The sequence below is a fragment of the Lemur catta genome, chromosome 16 (assembly GCF_020740605.2).
Source record: "Lemur catta isolate mLemCat1 chromosome 16, mLemCat1.pri, whole genome shotgun sequence".
Lineage (NCBI taxonomy): Eukaryota > Metazoa > Chordata > Mammalia > Primates > Lemuridae > Lemur > Lemur catta.
The window spans coordinates 2978265-3005141 of NC_059143.1; the positions used below are offsets into that span (position 1 = coordinate 2978265).

General features: G+C 45.4%; 1 protein-coding gene across 9 annotated transcripts in view; it reads left to right on the forward strand.

The window, feature by feature from the left end:
* GNAL (G protein subunit alpha L) overlaps positions 1-26877 on the forward strand; it is a 153180-nt gene that overhangs the window by 52614 nt on the left and 73689 nt on the right. For 7 of the 9 annotated variants that reach the window (XR_006729268.1, XR_006729270.1, XR_006729269.1 and 4 more), the window contains exons 1-4: positions 2746-3118; positions 3370-3442; positions 4121-4175; positions 4293-4412. Coding sequence is in view for 5 of the 9 variants with exons in the window: in XM_045527796.1 (XP_045383752.1) it covers positions 2977-3118; positions 3370-3442; positions 4121-4175; positions 4293-4412 (390 nt within the window). In the remaining 4 variants the exon portion in view is untranslated. Of the gene's footprint in view, positions 1-2655; positions 3119-3369; positions 3443-4120; positions 4176-4292; positions 4413-26877 lie in introns of those variants that run through there. The other 2 variants (XM_045527794.1, XM_045527793.1) reach the window with 2 other exon arrangements.

The following is a 26877-nucleotide window of genomic DNA, read 5'->3' on the forward strand; positions in this document are numbered from 1 at the left end:
GACCCTGTATTTTTGCCTCTGTCCGTGTCAACAAGAGTAATTTGTTGCTTTTGTTTCTTAAAAAGTATTTTCAATATAGTACTAAATTGGACAAATATTTTAAAGTTTGATCATGAAATTCCTTTCATGAGAATTCATGTCTCAAGCTGGAGTTATCTTTGACTTTCATGCATTCACACATCCCTTAAGTAAATATTCATGGAACATCTCCTTCTCCGGGCCAGGACTGAACCAGGTACAGGTGCGGCAGGTACAAAGATAGACTCAGCCCTGGCCCTCAAGAAGTCCGGAGTTTGATGGAGCAGTAAAGAAACCATTGCAATGCAAGGTGATGGGTGAGATCAGGGAGGGACTTGGGGTTCTGTTGGAGTATGAGGAGGGGCACCTAACCCCGACTGTGAGGGAAGCAGTGAGGCCCAGCTTGAGGCTGCAAGGATAACTAGGAGTTGGCCCAGAGAAGAAGGGGCCACAGATATTCCTGAAAGAAGAGTGGCTCATGCACCTGAACCAGCCTTTTCAGGAACTGCGAGTGTTACGAGAAGAGATGGGGGAAGAGTGCTGAGAAGGGGAGAGTTTATGCTAAGCCTGTCAGAAGGACCATGCCACAGTTTGTAGAGGATAGGGACAGTGACATGGTCGGATTCACATCACCCAGGGTGCACTGGAAGGAGTGAGACAGGAGGCAGTGGAAACAGTCAGGAGGCCACTGCTGGAACCCAGCCTAGAATTAGTGATCTGAGACCTCGGCCATGGAAGACTGGCTGGAAAGGACAGGACAGGTATTTAGGAAAAAGGCCCATCAGGACACAGTAACTGTGGGTTTGCAAGAAGAAAAAGGAGCCTGGGATGACTCCTGTGGTTCTGGCTGGGAAAATCAAGGGCCCTTGCTGCAGAGAGAGAAGCAGGTAGAAACTGTGGGGTGGAGGGATGGCTAACTGAATCTGAGATACTGGAGGTGCCGTGGAGGAGGTGGGGACGGTGGCAGTAGGGTGAGCTGGGCTGGAGATCCAAGGACATGGTTAGGCCTGTGTGCACAGTGTGGAGGATGCAGTCAGCCTGCCAAGAACATGTGCAAGGGGAGAGAGGCGGTGCTGGGTCTAAGGCTGCCCCCAACCCAACCTGCAGTGAGGGACGAACCCAGAGGACCAGCCAGAGGACCCGCCGGCCCACAGGGCCCTGTGGGGGAAGCCAAGGGTCAAGAGGGTCTCGCCGAGGGGTCAGCGCAGGCTCCACAGAGAGATCAAAGAAAATAAAGACCAAAATTATTTGATGGGGTTTAGCCTTTGGGAGGTCCCTGAGGGCCTTGGTGAGAATATTTTCTGTGCAGGGTGTGGGCCGAAGCCAGGCTGCCGGGGCTGAGGGGTGAGCAGGAGGCAGGAGATAAAGGCACACTCGGATTCTCTTTGTAATTCTTGGCTGCGGTGGGCAGGAGGAACACTGGTGGGACTAATAGGGGGCGTGAGATTGAAGGTGGCGTGGGTTTAAATGGGACACAGTTGAACGTGCGTGCATGCCGCGAGGAACACGCCGGTAGGGAAGTTGCACAGGAGTGGAGAGCTAGTGCACGGGGAGGCAGCTGGGGTGAGGGCAGCAGGGCGCCGAGGGCGTTGGCGGGCTGGTGTCTGCGCTCTCGTGAAGGAGAAGGCCAGGCAGTGCCGGAAGTGAGCGAAGACCGCGTGGAAGAAAGTGGAGGGACTTGACAGCGCCGAGCAAAGTATGTGACAGACGAGCGCAGTGCCGAGCCGGAGACCCTCAACTTGGAGCAGCCGCGCACACCACACCCGGGAGTGATCTCCACGCTCGGCGCTGGAGTCCTCGCCTGCCCTGCGTCCCCGAGTCCGCGCGCAGCGTGCACAGTGGCCGGCGCCTCCGGCGGGCCGCGGCCGCTCCGGAGGGATCTCGGTAAAGAACAGGAGCCAGTCCCCGCCTTCGTCCGTCCCTCTGGTACGATGCCAAGGTGGAGGCCACAGGGTCTTCTAGAACAGTGGCAGCGCTGCTTGGGAGAACTGCACAGGAGAAATGGGGGCTGGAGGTAAAGACAGGAGGCTGGGGAGGCAGCGGCGTGGGTGAGCTGGAATCGTCTAGAAACTGAGTGGAACAAAGGCGGTGTGACTGGTGCGCCTCTCGGAGATCCTCCTCCCTGATAGAATATGCATGATTGTGCGCGAGTCCTCGCCCGCCTGGAGCAGGGAGGCGTCGGCGGACGCGGAGCGCGCGCCCAGACGCACTCTCCGGGCTCGGGTGCGAGGGAGCCACGCGGCGGCGGGCCCGGACCCCAGGCGGGCCAGCGTGCGAGCGTCCCAGCCGGGCTCCGTTACGGGTCAGCTCCCCGAACCCTCCAGCGCCGGTAGCGCCTCCCTGGTGCCCCGGGGCCAGCTCCCCTTCCCCTTCCTGTTCCCCCTCCCGGAGCCCGGGCCAGGGAGGGGGCGCGCGTCCCACGGCGGAGGCAGGGCGGGGTGCGGGCCGGCCCGGCAGGCGCCCACTGTCGCCCTGTGGGACCCGGTGGCGCGCTCCGTCCCTCCGCCCCCTCGGCCTCCAGGCAGGCTCCAGGCGGAGCGCGCCGCCCCCTCGGGGTCCCTGCTGGGCGGGGCAGAGCGAGGCTTGGAGTGCGGGCGCGGGGACGGGGGCGAGCGAGGGCGCAGCGCCACCTCGGCTGTCTCCAGAGGAGCTTGGCGCCCTCGCCCCCCGTGTCCGTTCGTTGTACAGTATTTATCCAGCAGATCTTTAAAATAATTACATTTTTAAACGCACTTTGCTCCGCGCGTCTTCCTTACAGCCGTTTTGGTTGGGAGTTTGCGGTGGGCAGGAGGAGGGAGAAGCAACTCCCGTTCCGATCGGAAAACACCGGGAGACCAGACCGTCTCTCTCAGCAGCGAGGAAGAGAGAAGCCGTCGCAGGACCCACAAACACCTGCTCGTCTCTGTTGCGTTGTGCGCACGTCCCCGACTGTGCCCTACGTCCATCGAGCGGGCAGGCATGGGGTGTTTGGGCAACAGCAAGACGGCGGAAGACCAGGGCGTCGATGAGAAAGAACGACGCGAGGCCAACAAAAAGATCGAGAAGCAGTTGCAGAAAGAGCGCCTGGCTTACAAAGCGACTCACCGCCTGCTGCTCCTGGGTAAGGCCGAGGGGGCGCGCGGCGGCTCCCGGCCTCGGCGGAGCGCACGACCCGAGCGGAGCGGCGGGCCTGGGCCGGGCGGGCAGGACCGGGCGGGCAGCGCGCGTCCCCGGCCGCCGAGCCCCGACGGCTGCTAGGGCGAGCTCCTCCGGCCGGCCCGGCGCGGGGGCGACTGCTCGCGCAGGGTCAGCGGGGACAGATGGCAGCGGTATCGGGACACAGATCACAGCGTTCTTCTTGGTTGTTTGTAGGGGCTGGCGAGTCTGGAAAAAGCACTATCGTCAAACAGATGAGGATCCTGCACGTCAATGGATTTAACCCGGAGTAAGAATGATCAATTTTGGTTCTGCTTCCAAACTGCATGCAAACTGTCACTTCTTTCCCGGCCTTCCCAGAAGTGCTTTCTCAAAAGAGTTCTCTTGATAATTGAGTAGACCTTCAAAGGGGAAAGAATAGATATTTGCTGTTGAATTTGGTATATTTAGGCAAATCCTTCTTCTGGTACTGACCAGTTTAAAAAATAACTTGCTTGACTAAATATGATTTACTAGATATTCTTGGAGTATTGGTCTGTGTTGGTATTGCTGTGAGCACACTTAATATGTCAATATATACTTTTAATATCTTTGTTGCACATGTTTCAATTTACAATAGCAACATATAGACTTAAGTAAAACATATTTACAAGTATAACTGTATAGTTGTACTTATATGCAATATCCATAGCGATTTTGCCTTTTTTTTCTAACAAAACGTGGTTGTTTAAAGCTATGGATTATAAAATGTGTGCACTCAAGTTTGTTTAGAGTACAGATTAGAAAAGGGGAGGATATTTTCCTTTCCCAGATAAAACCTGTACAGGTGTTGTCTTGGAGGTTGATATTGACCTCTTATGAAACCAGTCTGGCTCAGTGCTGGAGTGGGAAAGGTAAAATCCCACTCAGTTGACTGGAATCAGTGCTAAGGGTAAATTAAGCTAATAACAATTCTCTTTCAATACAGGGAAAAGAAACAGAAAATTCTAGACATTCGGAAAAATGTTAAAGATGCCATTGTGGTAAGGACCTTTTTGGTGTTTGTGTACTAGAAACTTTAACTGTGTAGACAGAAATTATATATTTTAGATTATCACACATGGAGCCTAAATCCATGTTTTTTTCTTCATCCCATTAAGACGATTGTTTCGGCGATGAGTACCATCATCCCTCCGGTTCCTCTGGCCAACCCTGAAAACCAGTTTCGATCAGACTATATCAAGAGCATAGCCCCTATAACTGACTTTGAGTATTCCCAGGTAAGCAAATACTTACTGAAGTATTTTAAATAGTGAAAGATGAAACCAATTTTAATAAGGTTGCATATTGAGAATCAATGTTAATACTAATTTATTATTAACTTTATTCGAGATCTAGCTCTTTAAACACTGAAGAGGAATGTTTTCTCTGTACCAAAATGTTTGTGTTTGTTAAAAATACTAAAGACAGTAAGATTATAAGAAATTCTTTTTTGAATGTATGGGGTAAGGCAGATAATCAGGAAGACGGCATACCTTTAAGAAATGTTGATAGTGCCTTTGTCCTATATGTATTCTTAAATTAACAATTAAGTAGTTTCCCAGATAACAACAGTAAAAATTACATGAGTAGAGAAAAATACCTAGGGTAGATCATCTCCTCCATGGGAGTAACAGAAAGACCAGAATTCAGTTTACTCTTAAGATGTGCATCTTTCGGAACAAAAGAGAAAAGAATACATTCTATAAAAATAATAGCATGGATCACTTCTGAATGTTCACTGTATCATGTTAAAGTGCAGTTTGGTTCACATCTGCCTTGTTTAGGGCTGCTATCCTGATCACTTGGGTGTCAGTATGGCTTATGCAAAAGGGCGGTATCAATATTAGTTTTCTCTCATTTGAAGAATATGCATATCTTAAAAGTATTATTATTTGGTAATTTGATTAAAGCATGTTTCAAAGGAAAATTATTTGTTAGATTTCTCAGAAAGTCATTTTTGTTACAGTACACCAAAAGAGCATGTCTCTGCGTGTGTGTGTGTGTGTGTGTGTGTGTGTGTACACATCAGTAACAGTATTTCAAAGTTTGTATTGCCTGGCATGGGTGGTTTGGAGATATTTTTCACTGTCAGAATCCTCCCGGGATAGCTAAGCCTGCACAGAAACAAGGCCCTGCCCTGCCTGCCTGCGAGGCTGGTGTGCACCTGCTTGCCCACCCTTCTCTTCTGCAGAGCACCTTTGTCCCTGGGCTTTGTGTTGGGATGGCTGATAAGAATGACTTTTTTAAAAAGCCTTCATTTGCATCATTTAATGTGATTTTTGCTTCTGATAAGCATTCCAGGGTAGCTAGTGATATCTCTAGAATTTCTAAAAAGAAGTATGGGTGGCACACTGGCTGGAACAAGGGGGCTAGGGCATCTGGCCTGGTGGGCACACTGGTTTTACTAAATGGTGTCTTTAACTGGGTATTTTGGAGAGAGACAAGGAGATGATGGGGCAGGTGGAGGGGTGGGCCAGGACGTGCTCCAGCCACACTGGAAGCCCCTGTTAACTGGAGCTATAGGATGTCCTCCTGTCCCCACTGAGATTATGTGTACTAAGATGTCACGCAGAACTACACAGGCCTGGTTGAAATCAGAAGTGGCATTTCTTTCCAGCCTCAGAGTAGACATTTACACACAAGTATTTGAGTTCTCAAATTTGTCCTGTTGTGTGTGTCTAAAAGTAGTTATAAAATATCTCATATATTTCTTATATCTCATACATCACTTCTAGTGAGAAATTGAAATTAAGATTTATTAATCAGTCTCATATCTTCTTTCTCCTGTTCATGACAAACTCACAGATGACAAGGGATTCCATATTCAACTCAAAATTCAGAAAGAATTGGTAACTCCCACATGTATTATCTAAGGAATCCAAAGCACCTACTTTGCAAAAGTGTTTCTTGAGCTAAATCATGAATATTTTTAATTTAAAAAAAACTTGAGAAACCATTTCGTTTGAATGCATGTATTTTTATAGAGGTAATTTAAGGTTACTTAAAAATGATTATCAGAAACCATTATTAATTATCAGTAAAATAAAAGAATTTCATACCAGCAGATACAAATGTAATTATAATGCTCTTTCAGAGGTTGTACTCTTTTGGGGGTAGTTTTACTGGTGTTTTTCAGTCCTAACATGCTGTTGTCTTATATGTCTATGCTCATGTCAAATGAGAATATGTTTTATTTATTATATAGCCCAGACTTATGTAACGGAATATTAAATATATAGTGTTCCTTCTAAAATGCTATTTTTTATTTTAATATGCATACAATTTTAGTGAAATTTATTCCCTAGGGCTTAGAAATATTTATTATTTTATTAGATTGTATAGTTCTTAGATTCACATTTTGATGATCCTCACTAAAAATGATAGCAAGACAACTCTGACTCACGTTGGTACGTTGAAGAAAACTAACTTTAATTTAAAGTGTTTAGTTTTTATTTTAGTTACTTTACCTAAAGGAATGTATATTTTTGTAAACATTATAAAAGTAGAGCTAAATTGAGTATTTTAATGGGAAACATAGCAGGATTTTACTAAATTGAATATTTTTTTGAGGTTGAATCCTTGAGAAATTTTGTCAATGTCACAGTCCAATTATTTGAGAGTCTTAAGTTTTATTTTCCTATAGGCATAAAATAACTTCTGAACCAAATATATTCTATCATTAAAAATTAATTTCAGGGTTCTTTAAGAAGAATTAGGAGAGCAGCTTGTCTTAGAAGTGCCTTAAGAATGTCCTCTGAGCATCGCACACGAGGGCGGACGCAGGGGCCCTTTGGTCTTCTGCGCTTCGTATTGCCCTTCATGTCGATTTCCCTTGCCTTCTGTGTACCTGAAGTTGTGACAGAAAGAAGGCAAATGTGGCTAGTGCCTGTCAGCCAAGGTCGCTGGGGACGGTAGAGAGAGAGGTGGGATCTCACCGGCCTGCCGGCCCGGTATGTGCGGATGTGCCAGCTTCCACCGTCCTTGCAGTGGAAAGACGTGACCTGGTTGTGCTTTGTCAAGATCGCTCTGGCTGTGGGTGGAGGGTGGGTGGGGGCAGGCGGAGCGGACGTGGGCCAAGTGTTTTGGAGGCTGTTGTGATCCAGATGAAAAGCAGCGGCAGCTTGGTGTGGGGTGGCGATGGGGTGACGTACAGGAGCCAGAGTCAGAATTTGTGTTGGAAATAGAACCATTCAGACATGCTGGTGTTTGGATGTGGGTGTTGAGGGGAAATAGAGAAATTAAGAATGATTCTTGAGTGTTTTGGCCTGAATTTCTGCATCTATGATTGGACAGGTTAAGAGGAAGAAAGAGTGAGTTTTTGTTTTCCTGGTCAATCAGAGACGACTGTTGAGCCAAGGTCCTGGAGCCAGACTGCCCCATGTGAGTCTCAGCTCCACGCTCTCTGAAGACATGACCTTGAGCAAGTGGCCTACCCTGCCCCAGGGCAGCTTTGGGGAGCAGGGGTATCCTCATAAGGGGCTGAGCTTGGTGCCCGCCCAGGGAGCGCCATGCACAGTCCCAGGGCACCTGCCCGTGTGCTTGGCCTGTCTCTGGGAGATGTGTGCAGGGTTTCTAGAATGCATATCATCCAGGTCAGTGGTTTTCCTTGTGTGTGTTTTTTAACCGCCAAGCTGATGCCCTCTGTGCAAATCAGGTCAGCATGAGTCCCTCCACGGGAGCCCAGGCTGCAGCCCCGGCGTGGGTCCCCAGCACCTCCGTGACCATTCTTGCCCGGAACCTCATCCAAGCCCCCAGCACTGCTGGAAGCTGGTGGGGCTGGCTGTGTTCACCCTTGGAGGACGAGACCTCTCTCCCCTCTGCCACCTCTCCCCACGGCTCACTGTTGCGTGCACATCCTCGCTGGGTACGCTGCAGATGATCTGCTAATTTAGAAGATGACAGAATCCTTTGTGTCCACTCAGTGAGGACCTGTGGGTACAGGATGTCCAGACAGGCCGACCAGAATGTCACACAGTGTTAAAGAAAGTGAGGTTCCCATACATTCAGCAAAATAGCACCAACTCTTTAATTCAATACGATATTTAAATCGTTTTTCCCTTGCAGCCATCCTGTTCTTTGCTTTTTGAGCTGGTGAGGTTGAGTGTGTGTTTTAAAGGAGAATGGAAACATTCCAACAGGTGTGAAAAGCACAGAGACCGCTCTCGCTTTCCACGGCAAACTGCAGGCTTACAGGTTTTTCATACCTGGCATGAAGGGGAAAAGTATCATCTTAGACATTTTCCGATGTAATTAATAAGCGGAAATTACCACTTGGGGCCTCACCTTGGATGGGAGCTGCGGGCAGAGGGCTTGTGGGCCTGGTGCTGCCTCTGTGCGTTCAGGGAGGCCGAGGCAGAGCCTGTAGGCAGCTCAGGAGATGTCCCCCAGGCCTGTGAGTCTGTGCCCAGAACAGCAACCACGTCTTGAGGGGGGACGTCGGAGCCAGCCACCTGCGTTCAGGTTCCAGCGCGGCCAAGCCCCTGCTGTGTGACCTTGAGCAAATTGTTTCCTCGCCATCTGTCATTTCTCAGCTATAAAATGGAGACGGTCGCAATACCCACTTAATGTGGTCGTGGTGAGGGTTAAGTATGTTTGTACCTGAAATGGGCTGGTACTTGGGAGGTGCACCTTTAAAATTAGTCCTCCTGCTCTGCACGAGAAAGCCGGCACAGAGCTGGAGTTACCCTCTGAGATCAACCCGGGCGCTGTGCCCGTTGGCTGTCTCCATGTCAGCCCGCCCAGCCTGGAGATCCTGGTAGTCTAACGTGATTGTCTGTCCTCTCTCTGGATCTGGCGGGAACCAGTGGAACCTCATAGCTATTCCCACCTGACCAACCCCACCTGCACCCTCAAGCCAGCATAAGCCAAGAGCTGACGTCCCCACACTGCACAGCCCTCCTGGGGTCACAGGGGGTCAGACCACCGGCCCCTGGCTGCTGGCGAGTCCTGGCCTTTGTGCCCATCAGAGCACAGCTTCCCAGGTGAGAGCCCCCAAGGACCCCAGCCGACTGGCTTGGACCTCCCTCCCTGCCTGCTGGCTCTCACCAGCAGCCCCCAGAGCTCCGCCCTTCGCCTCTTCCTCTACCTTATTTTCAGTCAGACTGTCTTAAACTGACTTTGGTCTTCCCCATTTTCCACCATCTCTGCCCACCTCCACCCCACCCTTCTGCTTCCCCGCCTCGCCATGGCTCTGTGAGCGGCGGGGTGGGCCTGGATGTGCTAGATCCTGGTGGGTTTCACCTTGCCTCCTGGGGCTGTAGCATCTGCCCAGCTTTTCTGTAAGTTCCAACAAGCTTCTGGCTCATTCTTTCAACCCAGTATTCTCCCCAACACACCTTTGCCTTATGTTGTCTAGTGACAGACAGAAAGGTGAGATGTGTCCCGACCACACCCCCAAGGGGAGCTAACACTAAAGTAGATACTTCACATTTTGAGCAATAGGTATCTTCTCAGGCAAGTGGTCAGTATTTTGAATTTTTGTAAATAAAATGTTTTAAATATCCTAGGGTTTGTTCTCTGGTTTTTTTAAAAGTCCTAGAAAAAGATCATTCATAAAATGAATAGTAATCTTCCTTTTTCTGATTTGCACATTGGTTTTTTCTTTTTTCTGCGATTTGCGGGAAGAGGCGAATGCGGTGTCTTAGATTCAGGACTGCCACATCGATGCGGTGGGCATGACAAGAGTCACATTGGAGGAGGGGAACAGTGGTGTGTGTGGAGAACAGACTGCGGGGCCCTGGAGACCCTGGTCTGAAGCCCTGGCTGGGGACGGGAGCAGAGCTGGAGGGAGGCCCGTGAGCCACTTGATTCCCCAGGCTTCCCTGCGACTTGGCTTTCTGATGAAGGCTTGTCGGCACAGAGTAGTCTATAAGCAACGGTCTTCAGCGGGGTCACATCAAGGTCCCCAGGGCTCTTCCTGCCACTACTGTGGGGGAGGGGGAGGGGACGAGATCTCACGAACTGCTTTGCTTCTTTAGGAACTATCGGCAAACACCCATCTCATGGATGCCAAGATGAGTAAGGACCAGTACTTACCCAAGTTTAGAGGGGACAGAAACTTAATGAAAGGTGATGCCCTTGTACGCTGGGGCGTTACAGGGGTTTACGGGGAGCTATTGGGAGCACCCCGGGACAGCTGGGACAGCCGCGCACTGGCTTCATGCTGAGCTGAATTTCCCTGGGATGGGAGGGTTCAGAGGACAGTGGGCATAGAGAGAGCAGGCGCTCAGAGGCAGGATGGCACCTTTGTGACCTGCAAACCGAAGGCTCAGTCAGGCCGGGGTGGGTGGAGGAAAATAACCACTGGTGCAGCTGGGGGAGCAGGGCGGGTTGGGGGCCCTGTGTGCCTGGCCTCACGGCTAGGAGAACCATCCTGTGGTTTTTGTCAGGGGAGTGACAAAAATGCAAGTTGTCTTTGGAAAGATCACTCCTGAACTCATGAAGAGGCCACACCGGTGTATCTGCTGGGGGAATGGCACTCTGGAGTTTGTCTGGCGTCAGGCAAAGGGCTTTTCCTCTGTCAGAAACCTGCTTCCCGGTCTCACGCCGCTTACGTCAAAATACTAAGGAGGCGTGAAACCCCCAGTGAGAGTGATTATTGTGATATTGCACACATCTGCTGAAATAATAAATGGAATTCTTATCAATATAGTAGAATATTTCAGTTAGGTACATTAATCATATTAGGACTTCAGTAAAGATACTTATTTAAAATTCCATTTTTTCTTTGAAATATTATAATAAGGGGTATTCCTAGTAAATGTTAACTTTTTATTTTGAAACAATTTTAAACTTACCTAAAAACTGCAAAAATAGTACAGAAAACTCCCTGTGTCCTTCACCCAGATTCATCAGTAGCTGATGCTTGGCCACTTTTTCTTCCTTACTCTCTGCACTGACACACATTTTTATGAACCATTTGAGAGTTAGTTGCAGACATCATGCTTCTTTGCCTCTAAATACTTCACTGTCTGTTTCCTTAGAACAAGGGCATCTACTTGTATAACCACAGGATAGTTCTCAAGATTAGGAGATTTAACATTAATACAATACTATTTTCTAATCAACAAACCTTACTCAAATTTTACTGAGTCCCCATAATAATATAGTGAAATAATAGCGGTAATAATAATGATATCGGGAATTCTGCTCAATAACCCAACCCAGGATCAAGTACTACATTTAATTTCCATTTTACTGTGCGCTAGAACAGTTGCTCAGCAATCCTTTTCTTCCATGACCTTGGCCTGACCTTTATTCCATGTAACGTCCTCACTCTGGGCTCATCCGAGGTTCATGCTTTGGCAGCAGCAGCACTGAAGTAGCCCCGTGTCCTGCCTTCTCAGTGCATCTGTGATGTTAACTCTGTTCATTTAGTTAAGGAAGGGCCTGCTTCTATAGAAGTACCTTTTTTCCCTGGGTAATTTATAAATGAATTTTAGGAATGTCCTTTGAAATTGTGCAAATGCCCTGTTCTTATTAAAACTTTCACACTCTAGTTTTAGCATACAAATAAATTTGAACAACAGATACTTTTAAGGGGGAAGCTGTTGCCCAGTTCTTTTGACTATTTCTAAATACTGTAGTGACAATGAGGCAGAATGGAGATGCTGGTGCTGCTCTGCACGTGATAAAAAGTGTCATTCCATGCTCTTAGTAACAGCACACAGTAACCAGCCAGAACAGTGACCTCTCGTTCTCACCATACCCAGAAATTGGGGCTTGAGCCACACCACAATCTTCATCTCAAGTGTTTTTCCTTATAGAAAATGAATTTAAGGTCACAAGGTAACTAAGGCAAAATTAAAAAAAATTTTTTTTTTTAGCTTTTATAGTTACATGATAGCTGTGCATATTTATGGGGTGCATGTGATATTTTAATACAGGCATACAATGTGTAATGCTCAAATCAGGGTAATTGGGATATCCGTCATCTAAAATATTTATCATTTCTCTGTGTTAGGAACATTCCAAATTCACTCCTCTAGTTGTTTGGAAATACACAATAAATTATTGTTAACTGTAGTCCCCCTATTGTGCTACCGAACACTGGGTCTATTCCTTCTGCCTAACTGTATCTTTGTGCCCATTAAGCAACCTCTTTTCACCTCCACACCCCCACCCTTCCCAGCTCTGGGAACCACCGTTCTACTCTCTGCCACGGTGAGATCCACTGTTTTAGCTCCCGCATGTGAGTGAGAACGTGCAGTGCCTGCCTGCCGTGCCTGGCTCATTTCACTTAACGCGAGGTCCTCCAGCTCCATCCGTGTTCCTGCAAATGACAGGATTCCTTTCTTTTTTATGCCTGAATAATATTCTGTTGTGTGTATGTACCACTTTTTTTTAATTCCTTGGATAAGATGGCATTGAAACTTCAAATCCATTGAAAGTGTGAGATTGAACAAAAAAGATTTTTGTTTCCAAAGTTCACCTCCAGTTTGGACATATTGGAATTTTGTTGCTTGGTTGGTTTACCAAAGGAGTTCATTTCTAAGGATACTTGCTCTTTTCAGAAGAATATGACATTAAAAATACCTTATTATTAGAGCATTTTGTCCTTATCATTGCTAGTTTTATGTAACTGAGAGAAAATATTTTGAACTTTTCAATTCTCTCTGGGGACTTGGTAGAAGGAGCAGAGCTAGGAGACTATTCTTATGCCAAATTAAGACTTACATGAGTCAACACATGTGGTTTGTGAGAAAAGTACACTGAGGTTTTAAGAGGCAGAATAATGAAGTTGTTCCTGAGAAGGTTCCTTTGAAACACTGACTTTTTATTGTTTTAGTTTGGTATGAGAATGTCATCCATGAAGATGCAGGGGTTTTTTTTTTTTTTCACCTCTTAAAATAATCCCATATTTTTTTATTCTGTCATTTTATGGCATAGATTGAATTAAATCAACTGTATGTATAACATTCTCACAACACAGAACAATTCCATTTTTAAGTTGTGTTTGTATTTGTTTGAATAGGAAATATTTGTGTGTGGCATAAAACCCAAAGACAAAAAAGAGCAGGGAACGGCCTTTCCTGCCCCTGCCTGGCCACCTGGCGTCCCCCCCAGAAGCACCCATGTGGCATTTCAGTCAGTAGAACGGTTAACTTTAAACCGACTTATAGGTCCTAAAGAGCAATCTTCTTAACATAATTTTATCTCATAGTGAAGAGAGCCTGTTATAAAATGTAATTGTAGTTAATCTTATTAGTATGGAAAAAATATCTAGCCTGAATTGCCAAATAAATGTTTTTTAAATGAAATGTAACAGTAGAATAAATTGGATGGAAACTGTTTGGGTGCTGAGACACAACCAGAGTACTTGATTATGAAAATGTAGAATGATTCTATTGGGCACCCATTAAACAGCGATGTTTAGAGTGTAGAGGGTGCAGACTTCCTCCCCAAGGGAGATCGCAAGTTGCACAGTTAGCCCAGGCAGGGTGTTCAGAAGTCACTGGGCTTGGGCTCAGCATGGCTGGTAGCCCGTGACAGCATCTAATAGTTCTTTGGGAATATTTCTCTAACCTTTTAGGTCCATGCTGCATGTCATTTTTCTCCTGTTCAATCTGTACCCATCCTGTGGCCTTCCTCTTTGACTGTAAGACACTCTGTCCCTCCCACACCTCCTTCTATTTCACGGACCTAGTGTGAAATTCCTGCCCGAGAGGAAATCCCTGGCTTCCCTCCTGTGTGCCCCGCCTGCCCCTCCCTGTGCACCTTCCACTGCCCGCTCCCTCCTGCCGGGTCTGGCTCTCACCTTCAAACCCAATCTTGCCTGCTTCTCTACCTGGAAAACCAAGATTCCCGAGAACACAGCATGCATGCTGTGTAGATGTCCTTGTTTAAATATTGATTCACCAAAGGTCAGTGTTGAGCATTTAGTATAAGTACTCAACTGAGTGACCCAAAGAACTAAAGAAACAGGATATTTGCTCTCTTTTAAAGTCCCTCCAATTAACAAGGCTGGACTTATTTAGCAGATTATGTGTAATCATTAGAATGTTTATTTTTTATGCCTGCCCTTTTATTCTTAAAGCTGACATCATGATGAGTCGTGTTGAGTTTTGCCACTAAACATGCATTGATTGGGGGAAGGAACCATTTCCTCCTTGCCTGGCACGGCATTTGGCACAGTATTTATGCTCCGTAAATGTTCACTGAAGCCCAGTATTTGCCGTATGCTCAACACTGTACTCAGGACCGTGGGTTACACAAAGAAAGTATAAGTTATGACCTCTGGCTTCAAGAAACTTAAACAACTTAGTGAAGAAACAAGATGTGCATAATATATAATGTAAAATATGTAATTAATGAACAATAAAGCATCTTGTAACTTAATGCTAACTTACGTAGCATAGACTAGAAATTCTGTAGCCATCCAGAGAGGAAGATGAACGGGGACTACAGCGCTCAGACTGGAGGCTTCACCGAAGCGCCTGATGTAGGGGCTGCCTGGGTGAGTGAAATCTCATCAGCACAGCCTGTCCAGGAAGCCGCGTCCCCGTCACACAGTCAGGACTGCTCAGCACAGCAGCTTCAGCACCTCAGGTCTGTGGGGACAGTAAACTCGCGCTAGAAGTTGAGATGAGCCCTCAGCCTACAAACTCATTCCATGGTGTTTAGAAGAATGGAATGTTGTCTTTTAGCTTAAATAGTGCATTTATAGTTGGGACAGCTAATTTATTACACACACATAATTATCTAGTGTTTAAAGAGATGTTAGTGAAAAGTATGTTCAGGCTAATTGTAATAAAAATAAATATATTTCTCCATTTTATAAACCACGTAATTTTGTGGCAAGAAGAGATAAATACCAGTTGCTTCGTTCATTTCCATTTAAACTTTCATCCCAAGTGGAGGTAAAATGAACCTTAACCACACTCTTCCTTATCCTGCCTATGTGTCCACACACACACAAAACATACGCACACGCACGTATATACACGTGCACGTGAGAGGATGAATCGTGCAAAATGTTACCTAAATTATGAACTTGCTTTTTAAAAAATATTATCCAAATCTACATGTAGCTCAATGATTGTTCTTCAGAAATATCTAAAAAGAGTGAAAGATCATCTCTCTATAGCAAAAACTTTTAGAACCATCTCTAAAAAAGAAAAAAGGGAAAACATATTTTTTCTTGATTTTTCTCCCTACTGCCACCACCAATATGAGAATGATGAGAGTTTTACCACCCATTATTCTTAATTATTTCTAGAACTATCTGTGTAATCTCAATCAAATGAGTAATTTTTAACCAGCATACTAGTAGAAAAATGATGACTTTTTATCAAAAATAGTATTAAAAGATTTTATGGAATTTTTATTATGTTGCATTTTTTCATGCTCAGGAGTATATCTTTGCCCTAAAGAGTACCTTTTACAAGTATACTGCAAGTCAATTGATTTGAGAAGTTACTGGGAGGTTCCTATCTCCTCTTTCTCAAGCCTCTCCTCCTTAAATAATCTCTACATTTTAGATGTTATTTAAATGATCCAATGCTTCACATATTAAATGATGATAATTTTAAATGATCATTTTAAAGTATTCAATTTTGTATTTCTTAAGATTTTTTTATTGTTCTTAAACTTTTGTATATTTATCATTTTTTATTGAACTGTGTAATCAGCTACCAAAGAAACTAATATGGCGCAGCTGACATCTTTAACTGCTTGAAAGATTTAAACTGATAAAGATTATCATCAGTATTTCTTATGTCTTTTGGTAAAATGATATAGTTAGTAAGTAGCATGTCATAGCTTCATGTGAATTTCTATAACTTGCTGGAAGTTAATATATTTAAATTAACCATTATCAGTTTTATCTGAATAGGCATTCCTGTAGTTTTTTTTAAGTGATTACCTGGTATGTGTCAGGAGCTATATTCAGCATTGGAAATACCAAGCTGAATTGTGTGTATCCATAAGGAGTTCTAGCAGGGCCTGCAGAGTTTAACTAAATAACTAGGACACATTGTAACGTCAGTGAGGGCAAGGTGGGTTTGGCCTCCATGGGAGCAGTTGGTGGTGCTGTCCCAGGGGAGGTGACGGTTGGTCTTGTCTTTGAAGAATGGGTGAGCGCGGCAGGTAGGCCAGGGCTGGCGGGAGTGTGGTGCGGCTAGCGAGCTCCGACGTAAACTGGGGCACAGCGCAGAGGCACCTCCTCAGAAGTCCCTACGTCAGAGGAAGGGTTTCAAGAGAGACTCCAGCCCTGCAGGAGGATTATGGAGAGAGATTCCTAGAGTAATTTTTTGGATAATTCACCTGGAGACTTTTATGCTTACTGCAGTATAAAATTTTATGGTATGAATGAAGTATGAATATTACAGTAGAAATAAAAACACTAGTACAAATAATAGAAAAGTTACAAAATATTCAGGAAATATACGTGCTTCAATTAAAAGATTGCTTTAAATTGTCCTAGTTGATTTTTTGAAAGGTAAATTTGAAACTACCATACTTAGTGTTTTAGTCAAGTTACTATTCATGTTTCTCTTGTGGTTCTCTTTACCAAGAAATTCAGGACACTGTATCTTTGCAGGTTTCCTACTTCAAGTACTTCCTTTATACCCCTCAGTTTCCCCAGCACTGTCCTGTTCTGGTTGCTCCTAGGGCCAAGCAGAGTTGACTGTCCACTGCATTCTGACCACGCCACCCATCTGCGTTCTTGTGGTGGCTTTGCCTCCAGTCTGAGCATCTCAGCTGGACTTACGTGTGTCTGATCCAGGACTGACTTTACAGATGAGCAGGGTGTGACGACAACTCTAAGAGACTTGTCTGGGGTTACCCAGGTGTGTTGACCTGGAGGCCAGGTCAGGACCAGAACACCTCTCCTGGCTCCTCATTTAGCTCCCTTTGCTTCCATTCATGTAGAGTGCAGATCTGCGTTGGTAGAGAGGAGTGCCATCGTCTGTTAGGTTAAACTATGAGAAATTGCCAATATTTGGCCATTTTTGAGCTATAAGATGGCAATTTCATATGAGTCAACCTTATCCATTACACGCCATCCATCAGTCTCTTGTTACAGTCCCTTACGTGCCCTGTCCCTGGAAGGCTGCCTTGCCAGCGGGTGCCAGGTGCTCGATGCAGGGACTGTCGCCAGCACTGCTACACCTGGCAGGTGCCCTTTCCTCCTGCACCCTGGGTCTCCACCCTGCACCTGCCTGTGCTTCACCCTGGCCAGGACCGCCTGCCTCATCCCACGCTTCCCAGCGCCACCTCTCTTGGGAGCCTGCCCTACCTGAGCCGGGAGGGATGGTGAATCCCAAAGCCACGTGTCCCCTCACATGTGCCCTCACCAGGGCTTGCATGTCCTGCCTGTCCCCCACCCGCTAGTTACCCATTTTTTCAGTGGCTAAGCGGACATGTTCACTCATCTGCAGTTGTAATAGCTAGAAGTTTGAGCGGTCTGTTTAAAGGATTTTGTATGAAATCACCCCAAAAGAGTCCTAGTGTATATCGGGGTGGGAGATAAACAGGATGGTGCACGACATAACCAGTCTCTGAAACAGTTCCCTCAGTTGGCTTGGTATCGTTTCTCGAAGCTCTTTCTTAGAGGAAAAAAAAAGGAAACAAAATAGTACCAAAAATGTCGCAACGGTTTTATACATACTGAAAACAATCGTGTCTAGTGGCTAGAATAAATGTTCCTTAGCGTTATGTAAGAGTGCAGACTCTGGCATCGTCTAGGGGATGGACACACTTGAAGCTCTGATTCGGGGGGTGGGGGGGAAAGGGCAATATACGTAACCTAAACTTTTGAACCCCCATAATATGCTGAAATTTTAAAAAAGCCTAAGAAGACAACTGTTCCTGTTATGTAATTATAGACAGAAATAAAAACTTCAGATAAAAAAAAAGAGTGCAGACTTTGTAGTTTGCCTCACCTCTGCCTCTATTTGCATGACCTTGGGTGAGTGAATTAGCATCTCTATGCTCAGTCTGCTCATCTGTAAAATGGGGTAACAGTGATCATGGTGCTTATCACATGAAGCTGTCCAGGGAGTTCAATACAATGAGGCATCCAAAGTGCTTGGCACTACACCTGATATACCATAAACATTCGATAAGTGTTAGGTATCACCCCAGTCACCCTTTGACAGGCTGTTTATAAATGTATGTATGCTGCCTTTTTAGATGTTGCCAAGTGCTGAAGCTCTGGAAACTCAGTGGCTTTGCTGCCAAATGCATGTGTGCCCGGAGCATGCAGAGAGCTTAGGGGCTCACTAGGGAGTGGGGAGACCCTCCTCCTCTCTCTCAGAGAGGTGGCGCAGCCTTCGCATCCTTGCTGAGGAGGCAGTGCAGGCCACCGCGGAGGTGGGACAGTGCTTGTAGCTCCCCACTGGCAGACACCTCTGCCACGGGCAGCCAGAAGCCTCACACAGGGACCCGGTCTGACTTCTTGGTGTGGACCAAGAACAAGCCTGGCTCTGAAGGAAGGTTCAGACTGTGGTGACCCTTTACAGGGGACTCTCTCCACCTTAGGTAGCTTTTCAGGCTTGGTGTTGCATGGGAAGAGTCTAAAAATCGTATATTCTGCAGATAATACTTTAGCCTGGAATAAATTACATAGTTTTAATAAAAATGTAAAGAAAAGCCAAACTGGGATTTTTTTTTAATGCATGAGAGCCTAACCAAAAAAGTTATCTACTCCCCAGTTTTCACCTTTTTTGGTCATGTTGGGCAGTTGGTTTAATACAATGAAAATGGTGACCAGTGCTTGAACAGTGGCCCTGAGTTGTATATTTGTGACAATCCTATGGATGGGCAAGGTCGTTGTCTTCGTTCCTTATATGAGAAAACAGAAGGCCAGAGAAGGCAACAGACTTGCCCAGGGTCACAGAGCTGGGCAGTAGGTGGTTCCGAACTGGAGCCCAGGCAGCCTGCCCCCAGGGCCTGCCCTGCATGCTGTTATGTGACCTTCCTGGCACTAGAGTCACAGATCCGTGTTACGTGCTGAGTCAGCCTTGTTTCAGCTGCAAGCTTTGTGTAGTCACTTCACTGCCCCTCATTTTGATTTTTGCTTTCAGAGTTCAGGTCAGTAGAAATCACAGATTTATTTCTGTGTCTTAGAGAAGAAATAGTCCGTGAGTGTAGTCCTATAGCTGACTGTATACATGAGCCGTCTGGGGCTGGGCAGGGCTCACCCAGCCAGGGCCATCTTTCGATTCCCATCTTAAGGACAACTCTTCCTGTAGCAGAAGCCAAGCGGCTGTCACCCAGGACAGCCCAGTGTGTGGCAGAGAGTTCTGCTGAATCTCCATTGACTAGTGGCTTCTTTCTGATTCGTGATTCACTGAAGACAAACATTCTGCCTTGAAGGAATTACTCTGTGGCATTTCCCAACTCTTGTTGTTGCTGTTGTTGTTTGTTTGTTTTGCTTCATTTTTTAAGAGACGGTGTCTTGCTCTGTCATCCAGCCTGGAGTCCAGTGGTGTGATCACAGCTCACAGCAACCTCAAACTCCTGGGCTCAAGCAATCCTACCACCTCAGCTTCCCAAGTAGCTGGGACTACAGGCGCATGCCACCGTGCCCGGCTAATTATGTATTTATTTATTTTTTGGTAGAGATGGGTGTCTTGCTAAGTGACCTAGGCCAGTCTCTCGAACTCCTGGCCTCTAGCCATCCTCCCACCTCGGTGTCCTGAAGTACTGAGATTACAGGTGTGAGCCACCATGCCTGGCCTCCCAACTCTGAATGAGCAGTTCTGGAGGGCCCTGATTAGAGCCCTTTATTCTGGGGGACTGATAAACAGTGCAGTGACTCACTTTGTGTGAGGGCTACAAGGTGACACGGCAGGTTTGGTTCCAGGTTCTAGACCCCACGCCTCACCCATAGGCACAGAAGCTTTCATTTACAAAAATATTTTTAAACCCCTGGATTGGGTAATCATTGAACACTTAGCTTTGTAGCCCTTACCTCGCTGAGATTTTACACGGACTATCTCATTTAACACAGACACACACACACACATACACAGCTGTGCAGTGGCCACGACGTGGACGAGTACCTGGCCACATCACACAGCTCGTGCCAGGGGAGCTGGTGTGTGTCACCAGAGCCCATGCTCTGGGCTACAATGTCTAAGGCTCTACCACACCCGAAAAGATTTCTCTAAGTCTTCATCAGATTACAGATGAAGAAGTGGCAAAGAGAAGTGCCATAAACAGCGAGGAAAGAGGCAGAAATGTGTAGAGCACATACTCAGAACTCACAAAGCAAATCCCTGGAGGCATTCAGCGTGGGGCAGGTTCCCCGGGGTGTCCTGTGTCTGCAGCACACACACACAGCGACTGACCTCGTGGTCTAGAGCCGGAGTCCTCAAGAAGAGAGAAGTGAAATTCTAGTTTTTTTTAAGAAGGCAGGGACATATGGAATGCTTCAGAAAGATTTCCATTCAGGAGTTAATATGAAAAAAGTTTTATTGCTGTAAGAATTAAATCCCTAGAAATCTCTCGTTTGGATGGATAGGCTCTCTAGAATTTCGTTATCTAAGATGTCTGCTTATCTTGGGTTTAATTGTAATGATTACAGCCTAGAACATAGAAGTCTTTAGGTGATACCTGGAAAGTCAACAGCTTTGGCTTCTGGGTCGCTCCCACTCGCTGAGATCTTCGGGGCTTTTCAGCGCAAACCTGCCCCCCCCCCACACCCTGGCCGCTCCTTTCTGCTCCAGCCAGCTCCCGTGTGGCCCTTGCGTTTCTCCAGCCGCTTTTGTTTTCATTATATGAAATGTTTTTGTAAGTAACAGCCAGCTTCCAATTTGCTCACTAGAGAAAAAATTCCGTGCTCTTAAGAAAAGGTTTTTTTCACAAAAAGAGTATGTTAATGAAAAGAGGGCTTAAACTTATAGGAACTTAACACTTTGCGACATGGAGAGTAAATGATATCTCCCATAGTGACAAGTACAACAGTCTTTTCTTCATCCTTGGGCTTTGTCAAAAACTTTAAAATTGTTTCGCTGAAAATGTATGTCTGTTTATCACTATGGCTTGTCATTGGATGCTGTGCTGCGGTCCCTTTCCATTGGCCACACTTCTCCACACTTCATGCTAAGAGTCGTGTGTGCACCAAGCGGTCACCCCAAGAATGGAACCAAAAACTGAACAAATAAATCATAAAAGCATAAAGGTTGTAGTATCAAGATAAAAAGCTAGACCAGTTATGGTGGCTGGTGCCTGTAATCCCACCACTTTGGAAGGCTGAGGTGGGAGGATTGCTTGAGCCCAGGAGTTCAAGACCAGCCTGGGCAACATAGTGAGACCCCATCTCTACAAAAATGAAAGAAATTAGCCAGGCATGGTGTGTGCCTGTAGTCTCAGCTATTCAGGAGGCTGAGGCAGGAGGATTGCTTGAGCCCAGGAGTTTGAGGTTGTAGTGAGCTGTGATGATACCACTGCATTCTAGCCTGGGTGACAGAGGGAGACCCTGTCTCAAAAAAGAAAAGATAAAAAGCCATTTTACTTTTCTTTAACACTAGGGATCAGAAGGACAAATACATTGTTTCCCACTCTTCTGTGCCTTGGTCCTCTTTAAAAACATAAGTGTATGGTGTATATGAATGTCAGAGTGATTTCATAAATGAGGAACGAGGATTCCAAAGAGATGGTAAGATTTGTCCAAGTTCACAGCGCATTAGTAATAGAACCGAGACTAGAAGCTTTCTTCCGGGTCCAGTATTCTTAGGAGTCATGTGTCAGATGACACTGAATTCAGTGGGAATTTCGCACTTCCAAGGTACCGTGAACCAACCACACAGCCTGAAATCACACTCAGCCCTGTGTCTCTCCAGCTGCCCTGCTTAAGAGCTCTGCCCATGCCGTGAAGGCCTCGGTAATAGGTGTTCAGACTGATTTAATTCCATACTCCAATACTCATTTAATTCCCTAGCGCTGTGTGTTCAGAACACAGCACGTGCCTGCTGCCTGTCCTGAGAACTTAAGACGTGTCAACAGAGAGCCATACTGAGCTGAGCAACGTCGTCATCCGAGAGGGTGGGTGGAATGCAAAGAGCGTGTCGATGAAAAGAGACTTCACAGCTTAGGGATTACAAGAGGCCTTTCTGCGTGCTCTTCTTTGCAAGTTTAGCCAAAACCAAGTCAGTAACCTAGATCGGCACCTGCCCGTGTTTGGAAGGTCGCAGGGATTTCAGTCTGCCCAGAAGAGCGGACGTCCCCATAGCAATCACCACTTACCAAGGCCGCAGGCGTGCGAGCTCCCTTAATCTTCTCAACACCCCGTGAGGAGGGACTCTCAGGGGCCCCAGCTTAGGGGTCAGGAAACTGCAGTGCAGAGGCGAAGGCCACGCAGGCAGTCAATGGTGGGCTCAGACTTAGAATCCCAGAGTCGGGTTCTGGAGTCCGTGCCCTTCACCCCCTCACTGGGCTGCCTCTGGGTCCAGAATCTGCACCTCCCTACCAGCCTCGGCGGCACCACGGGCTCTCTTCCTGCGGGTTTCCGTGTTGCTCCAGACGTGCTTTCAGAGAGGGAAGCACACGCCACATACCCAGCCATCATGCGTGCGCAGTGAATAGTGGCTGCTGAGGCCGGGCGGAATGAACATTATTCGATCACCTGCTTGGAGAGTTGAAAAGTTTCTCTTTTGACCTCCCCACTTATTGTGGCCCTTGGTCACCCTTTCATAATTCTGTAGACAAGGTTACTTGTGTGTCTAGGTTAAGTGCCATTTACTTCTGCAATTTTTAGTTATTTGTTCAAAAATAGCATCAACTACAGACTGAGTGAGCATCCCTGAGGTCCTCATTCACATCTTCAGAGCCAGGAGTGACATCTGCCAAGGCCGCGGGAAGGGTGCTAGCTTCTCGCCCCCTTGGGAACTGTCAGTGTCTGGGGCTGTAGTTGCATCTCCATAAAAATGAATGCTAGGCAGTGTGACCTCTGAAAGGCCATGCTGGCTCTAGAACCAGTAGAATTATGACAAACGTGTTACTTGATAAATGCAGTGGGTGCATTGATGAAAATTTAAATAGAAAACAGAAATCCCTTTTCTCCAGAACCTATTTTTATCAGTTCCCATCGTAGATGGGGAGATACGTTGCAGTAGGAGCAGCTGGAGGCAGCATGTAGAGGAAAGGAAGGGGCCACCTCTTCCTCGTCCAGTACAGAGGTGTTCATGCGGTGGAGAAAAACGCTCTGCAGTTTGGGGAATGGGCCTCATGGTGCTGCAGAATGGAATGCGGGAGATCATAAGCAACAGTTACCATGGAAGCACCTCGCTCGTGAACCACATCTGTACCTTCCTAATAGTTTGTCATTGCACATGAAATTTCCGTTATTAGATTTCTCCCCACAGTTTGCAAACATGTGCTATCCACGTAAGTCAGAACCGCACATCATAGCTACAGTAACGTTGATGGTTAAGGTAGGATGGAATAGCCGTTGTTCGATGACCTGCTTTGATGGACAGACTTTCTTACAGAGAGGGACCTGCCAACTGGAGCATGTGTGGCAGGGGTTAAACCTCCTTCCTGCAGCAGCCTGAAAAGGGACAACTGCTTGGAATGACAGGGGATCTTTCAGTTCACTGTCATCTAGCTGACATTCTTGACTGTCCTGCAAACAGGTGTAGTAGTCACTCTCTTCTTTGGGGAGTGAAAGTGCAAGTAGATGGGAATGAAGTATGGGAGTTATTGGCTCATTCGCACATTCCCAGAGCATTTCCTAAACACCTCTCTGGGCTGGGGGCATCACGGTGAACAGGACACGGGCCCTGCCCTGGAGGACACAACTTAACCGCCAAACTTTTGCTGAGAGTCAGGCATTTTCACTTCAGTACTCTTGCAGTTTTATTCATTTCTTTGCCAACATACTATAAAAATTCAATTGGGCAGTCATTAATAAAAATTAGGATGGAAAATATCAACCTGCAGTTATTGTTTTCACTCCCTTGAGGAAGGGCTCTTGAGCTTACTGAGCCAGGAAAAGACATCTTTAATCATTTGTTGTCGCTGATGGTGTCATGTCTACACCATTGCAGCATGGGTCATTGGCACAGTGAGCACCTTGTCCAGGTCTTGGCTTTCTACTCTCACTCTGTCTTGGGGTCTCAGTTGGTTTGGGTTACATTTCTCACATGTAATACAAAAATATCTCTGGGACAAGTTTCTATTTTAATTTTTTTAACCTCTTTTTATGTGCTGTTACCTAAAATTGTTCTATAGGGACTTGAAACCAGTCCCAGAAGTAGAGGTGTTTCTGCATAGTCACATAGTCTTGTCCAGGGATACGCCTTCTGTAATGTTTTTATATATTTGATTCCTGATACATAAGGGCTTCTTTCAGAGCAAAGACCTACACGTTTATTATGCCCTTATATAAAGAAAAAAAGATAAATGTTTGTCAAATTTAAGATGTGCCAACTCTAGATTTTAAATATTTTGAGGTCTTCAAAAATTAAATGTTTGTAGTTTTGTTGCTGGAACCTCTTTTCTCTTTCAAATAAAAAATATTTTAGCCATAAATTAGAGGATGAGTCCTCTATCCAAATAATTTTTCAAAACTATTCCAGTCAGCCCTAGTGAAGTGTGGTGCAGAGGACCTAGCCCAAGGCTGGAAAGACTTGAGTCAATTCTGGGTCAGACACAGTCTTTTAGCCAACCTGCCTTTGAGTTTTCCCATCCATAAAGTGGGAATATTAATACCTACCTTGCACTGAGGAATGAATTGGACCACATGCATGAAAAAGCTTGGTAAGGCACAAAACACAGTAAATGTGAATTATTGTTATTACTGTTGACCAAGTTCAAATACCAGAACAGGAAAGAGACTTGAATTACAATGAAAATTGGCCAGAAACGGGAAGACTTTGACATATACATTCCTGACAGCTCCATTCATAGGCGTCCTGTCTTAGGCAAGACCCAAGTCACACTAAGGTGTAAACAACTGATAACACACTGCAGACCTCTTCCTCTACCAGATGTCTATCTAACTGCATTTTCCTTTGACCACAGGACTCATAATCTGAAAGTTAAATTTTAAATATCAACCAGTAAATGAGGACTGCTAGGCCCAAAACTTAGTGTTTCTTACAGCTATTTTGAATTAAGACTTGAAGTATAGGGAAAATATGTTTTATTTTTTCTTACCTACATTTACTCTTATATGCATCTTTTCAACAAGCAGTATCTGTGGTAACTGCAAATAAAGCATTCCCCAACTTATAAATAAAGATTGAATGTGGGAAAGCCTGACCGTTAAACTACAGCTCTGAACAACTTTTGAGGCTCTTTTGTGTTACCCAAGCCAGGAAGCCCAACCTTGGACTGAGAGAGCCTTAATATACACCTTTTAAAAATGTAGAATTTCTGTATCTTATAATAGATATGCAGATTTAATGTGATAACATTTCTCCTCCCATACACCCCCACACCTTCAGAAATCTATTATTAAACAGTGCTACATCAAGAATGGCGAAAATACAGCATTTAGTAGAAAATCAAACATATTGCTTCAATAAAAGAGCAGTTGTAGACATTTCCTTGGCTAATCGCATAATTCTTAAAAAATCATTTTATATAAGGAACAAATTACTGAATTTTCTGAAGATAAACCTTGTCTTTTGTGAGAATCATAAACTACTTTGTACATTTAATCATTTTATATACTGAGGAACGGTATTTATAAGTAACATGGAGAGGAAATTCTGAGTGGCACAGAACCAAACCGTCCGGCTATCGGGACTTTGTTTTTACCGCCACTTTTGAGGAAAAGCTAAGAAGTGCTGCCGCCAAAAGGGTGAGGGTTAAACTGGATTTTAAAATCAAATTTGTTTAAATAAATAAAATAAATGTTATTAGGAATATATAACAAGAAGCATGTTCAAGAATAATTAATAGTGGTACTGTTTGTAAGAACAAAAAACTGGAAATAACCCAAATGCTTAATAACAGGACAATGAATACATGATATGTGGAATGTTCGCATAATGAAATGCACGTCAGTGAAAATGTGTGAATTACAGCCACACACGATGACATGCATGGGTCTTGATATCTTTTTTTTTTTTGAAACAGAGTCTCACTCTGTTGCCCGGGCATGCCCGGCCAATTTTTTCTATATGTATATATGTTTTTAGCTGTCCGTATAATTTCTTTTCTATTTTTAGTAGAGACGGGGTCTCGCTCTTGCTCAGGCTGGTCTAGAACTCCTGAGCTCAAACGATCCGCCCGCCTCGGCCTCCCAGAGTGCTAGGATTACAGGCGTGAGCCACCGCGCCTGACCCGGGTCTTGATATCTTAATGTGGAAGAACTCAAGTGTTAAAAGATTATGTGTAACAATTCTCTTTCACAAAGTTCAAAAACAAGCAAAACTAAGTACTATATTGTTTAAGTACATATATTTGTGATAATATTTTAAGAGAATAAAGAGTGATAATCACAATATTCAGGATAATAGGATGTGGAAGAACATGTAGGTAAATATCAGTTATTGATCGTGTCTAGTTTGGCGGTTAGGAGGGGCTTCTGGATGTTTATTATATTATTAAACAAATAATAAAATAAAAGAGGCCCATGCAAGCATCAGTGATGACCATGTGTCATTAACCAGCTCTATTCACCCGCAGCCCCCAAAAAAGAAATTAGAGTTTTCTAATTTATTAACATATATTTTCTTTGTGCTGTGTCTTGTTAAAGAAAACTTTACAGAGATGATACTGAAAGGGCTTTGTGAGCATAACGCA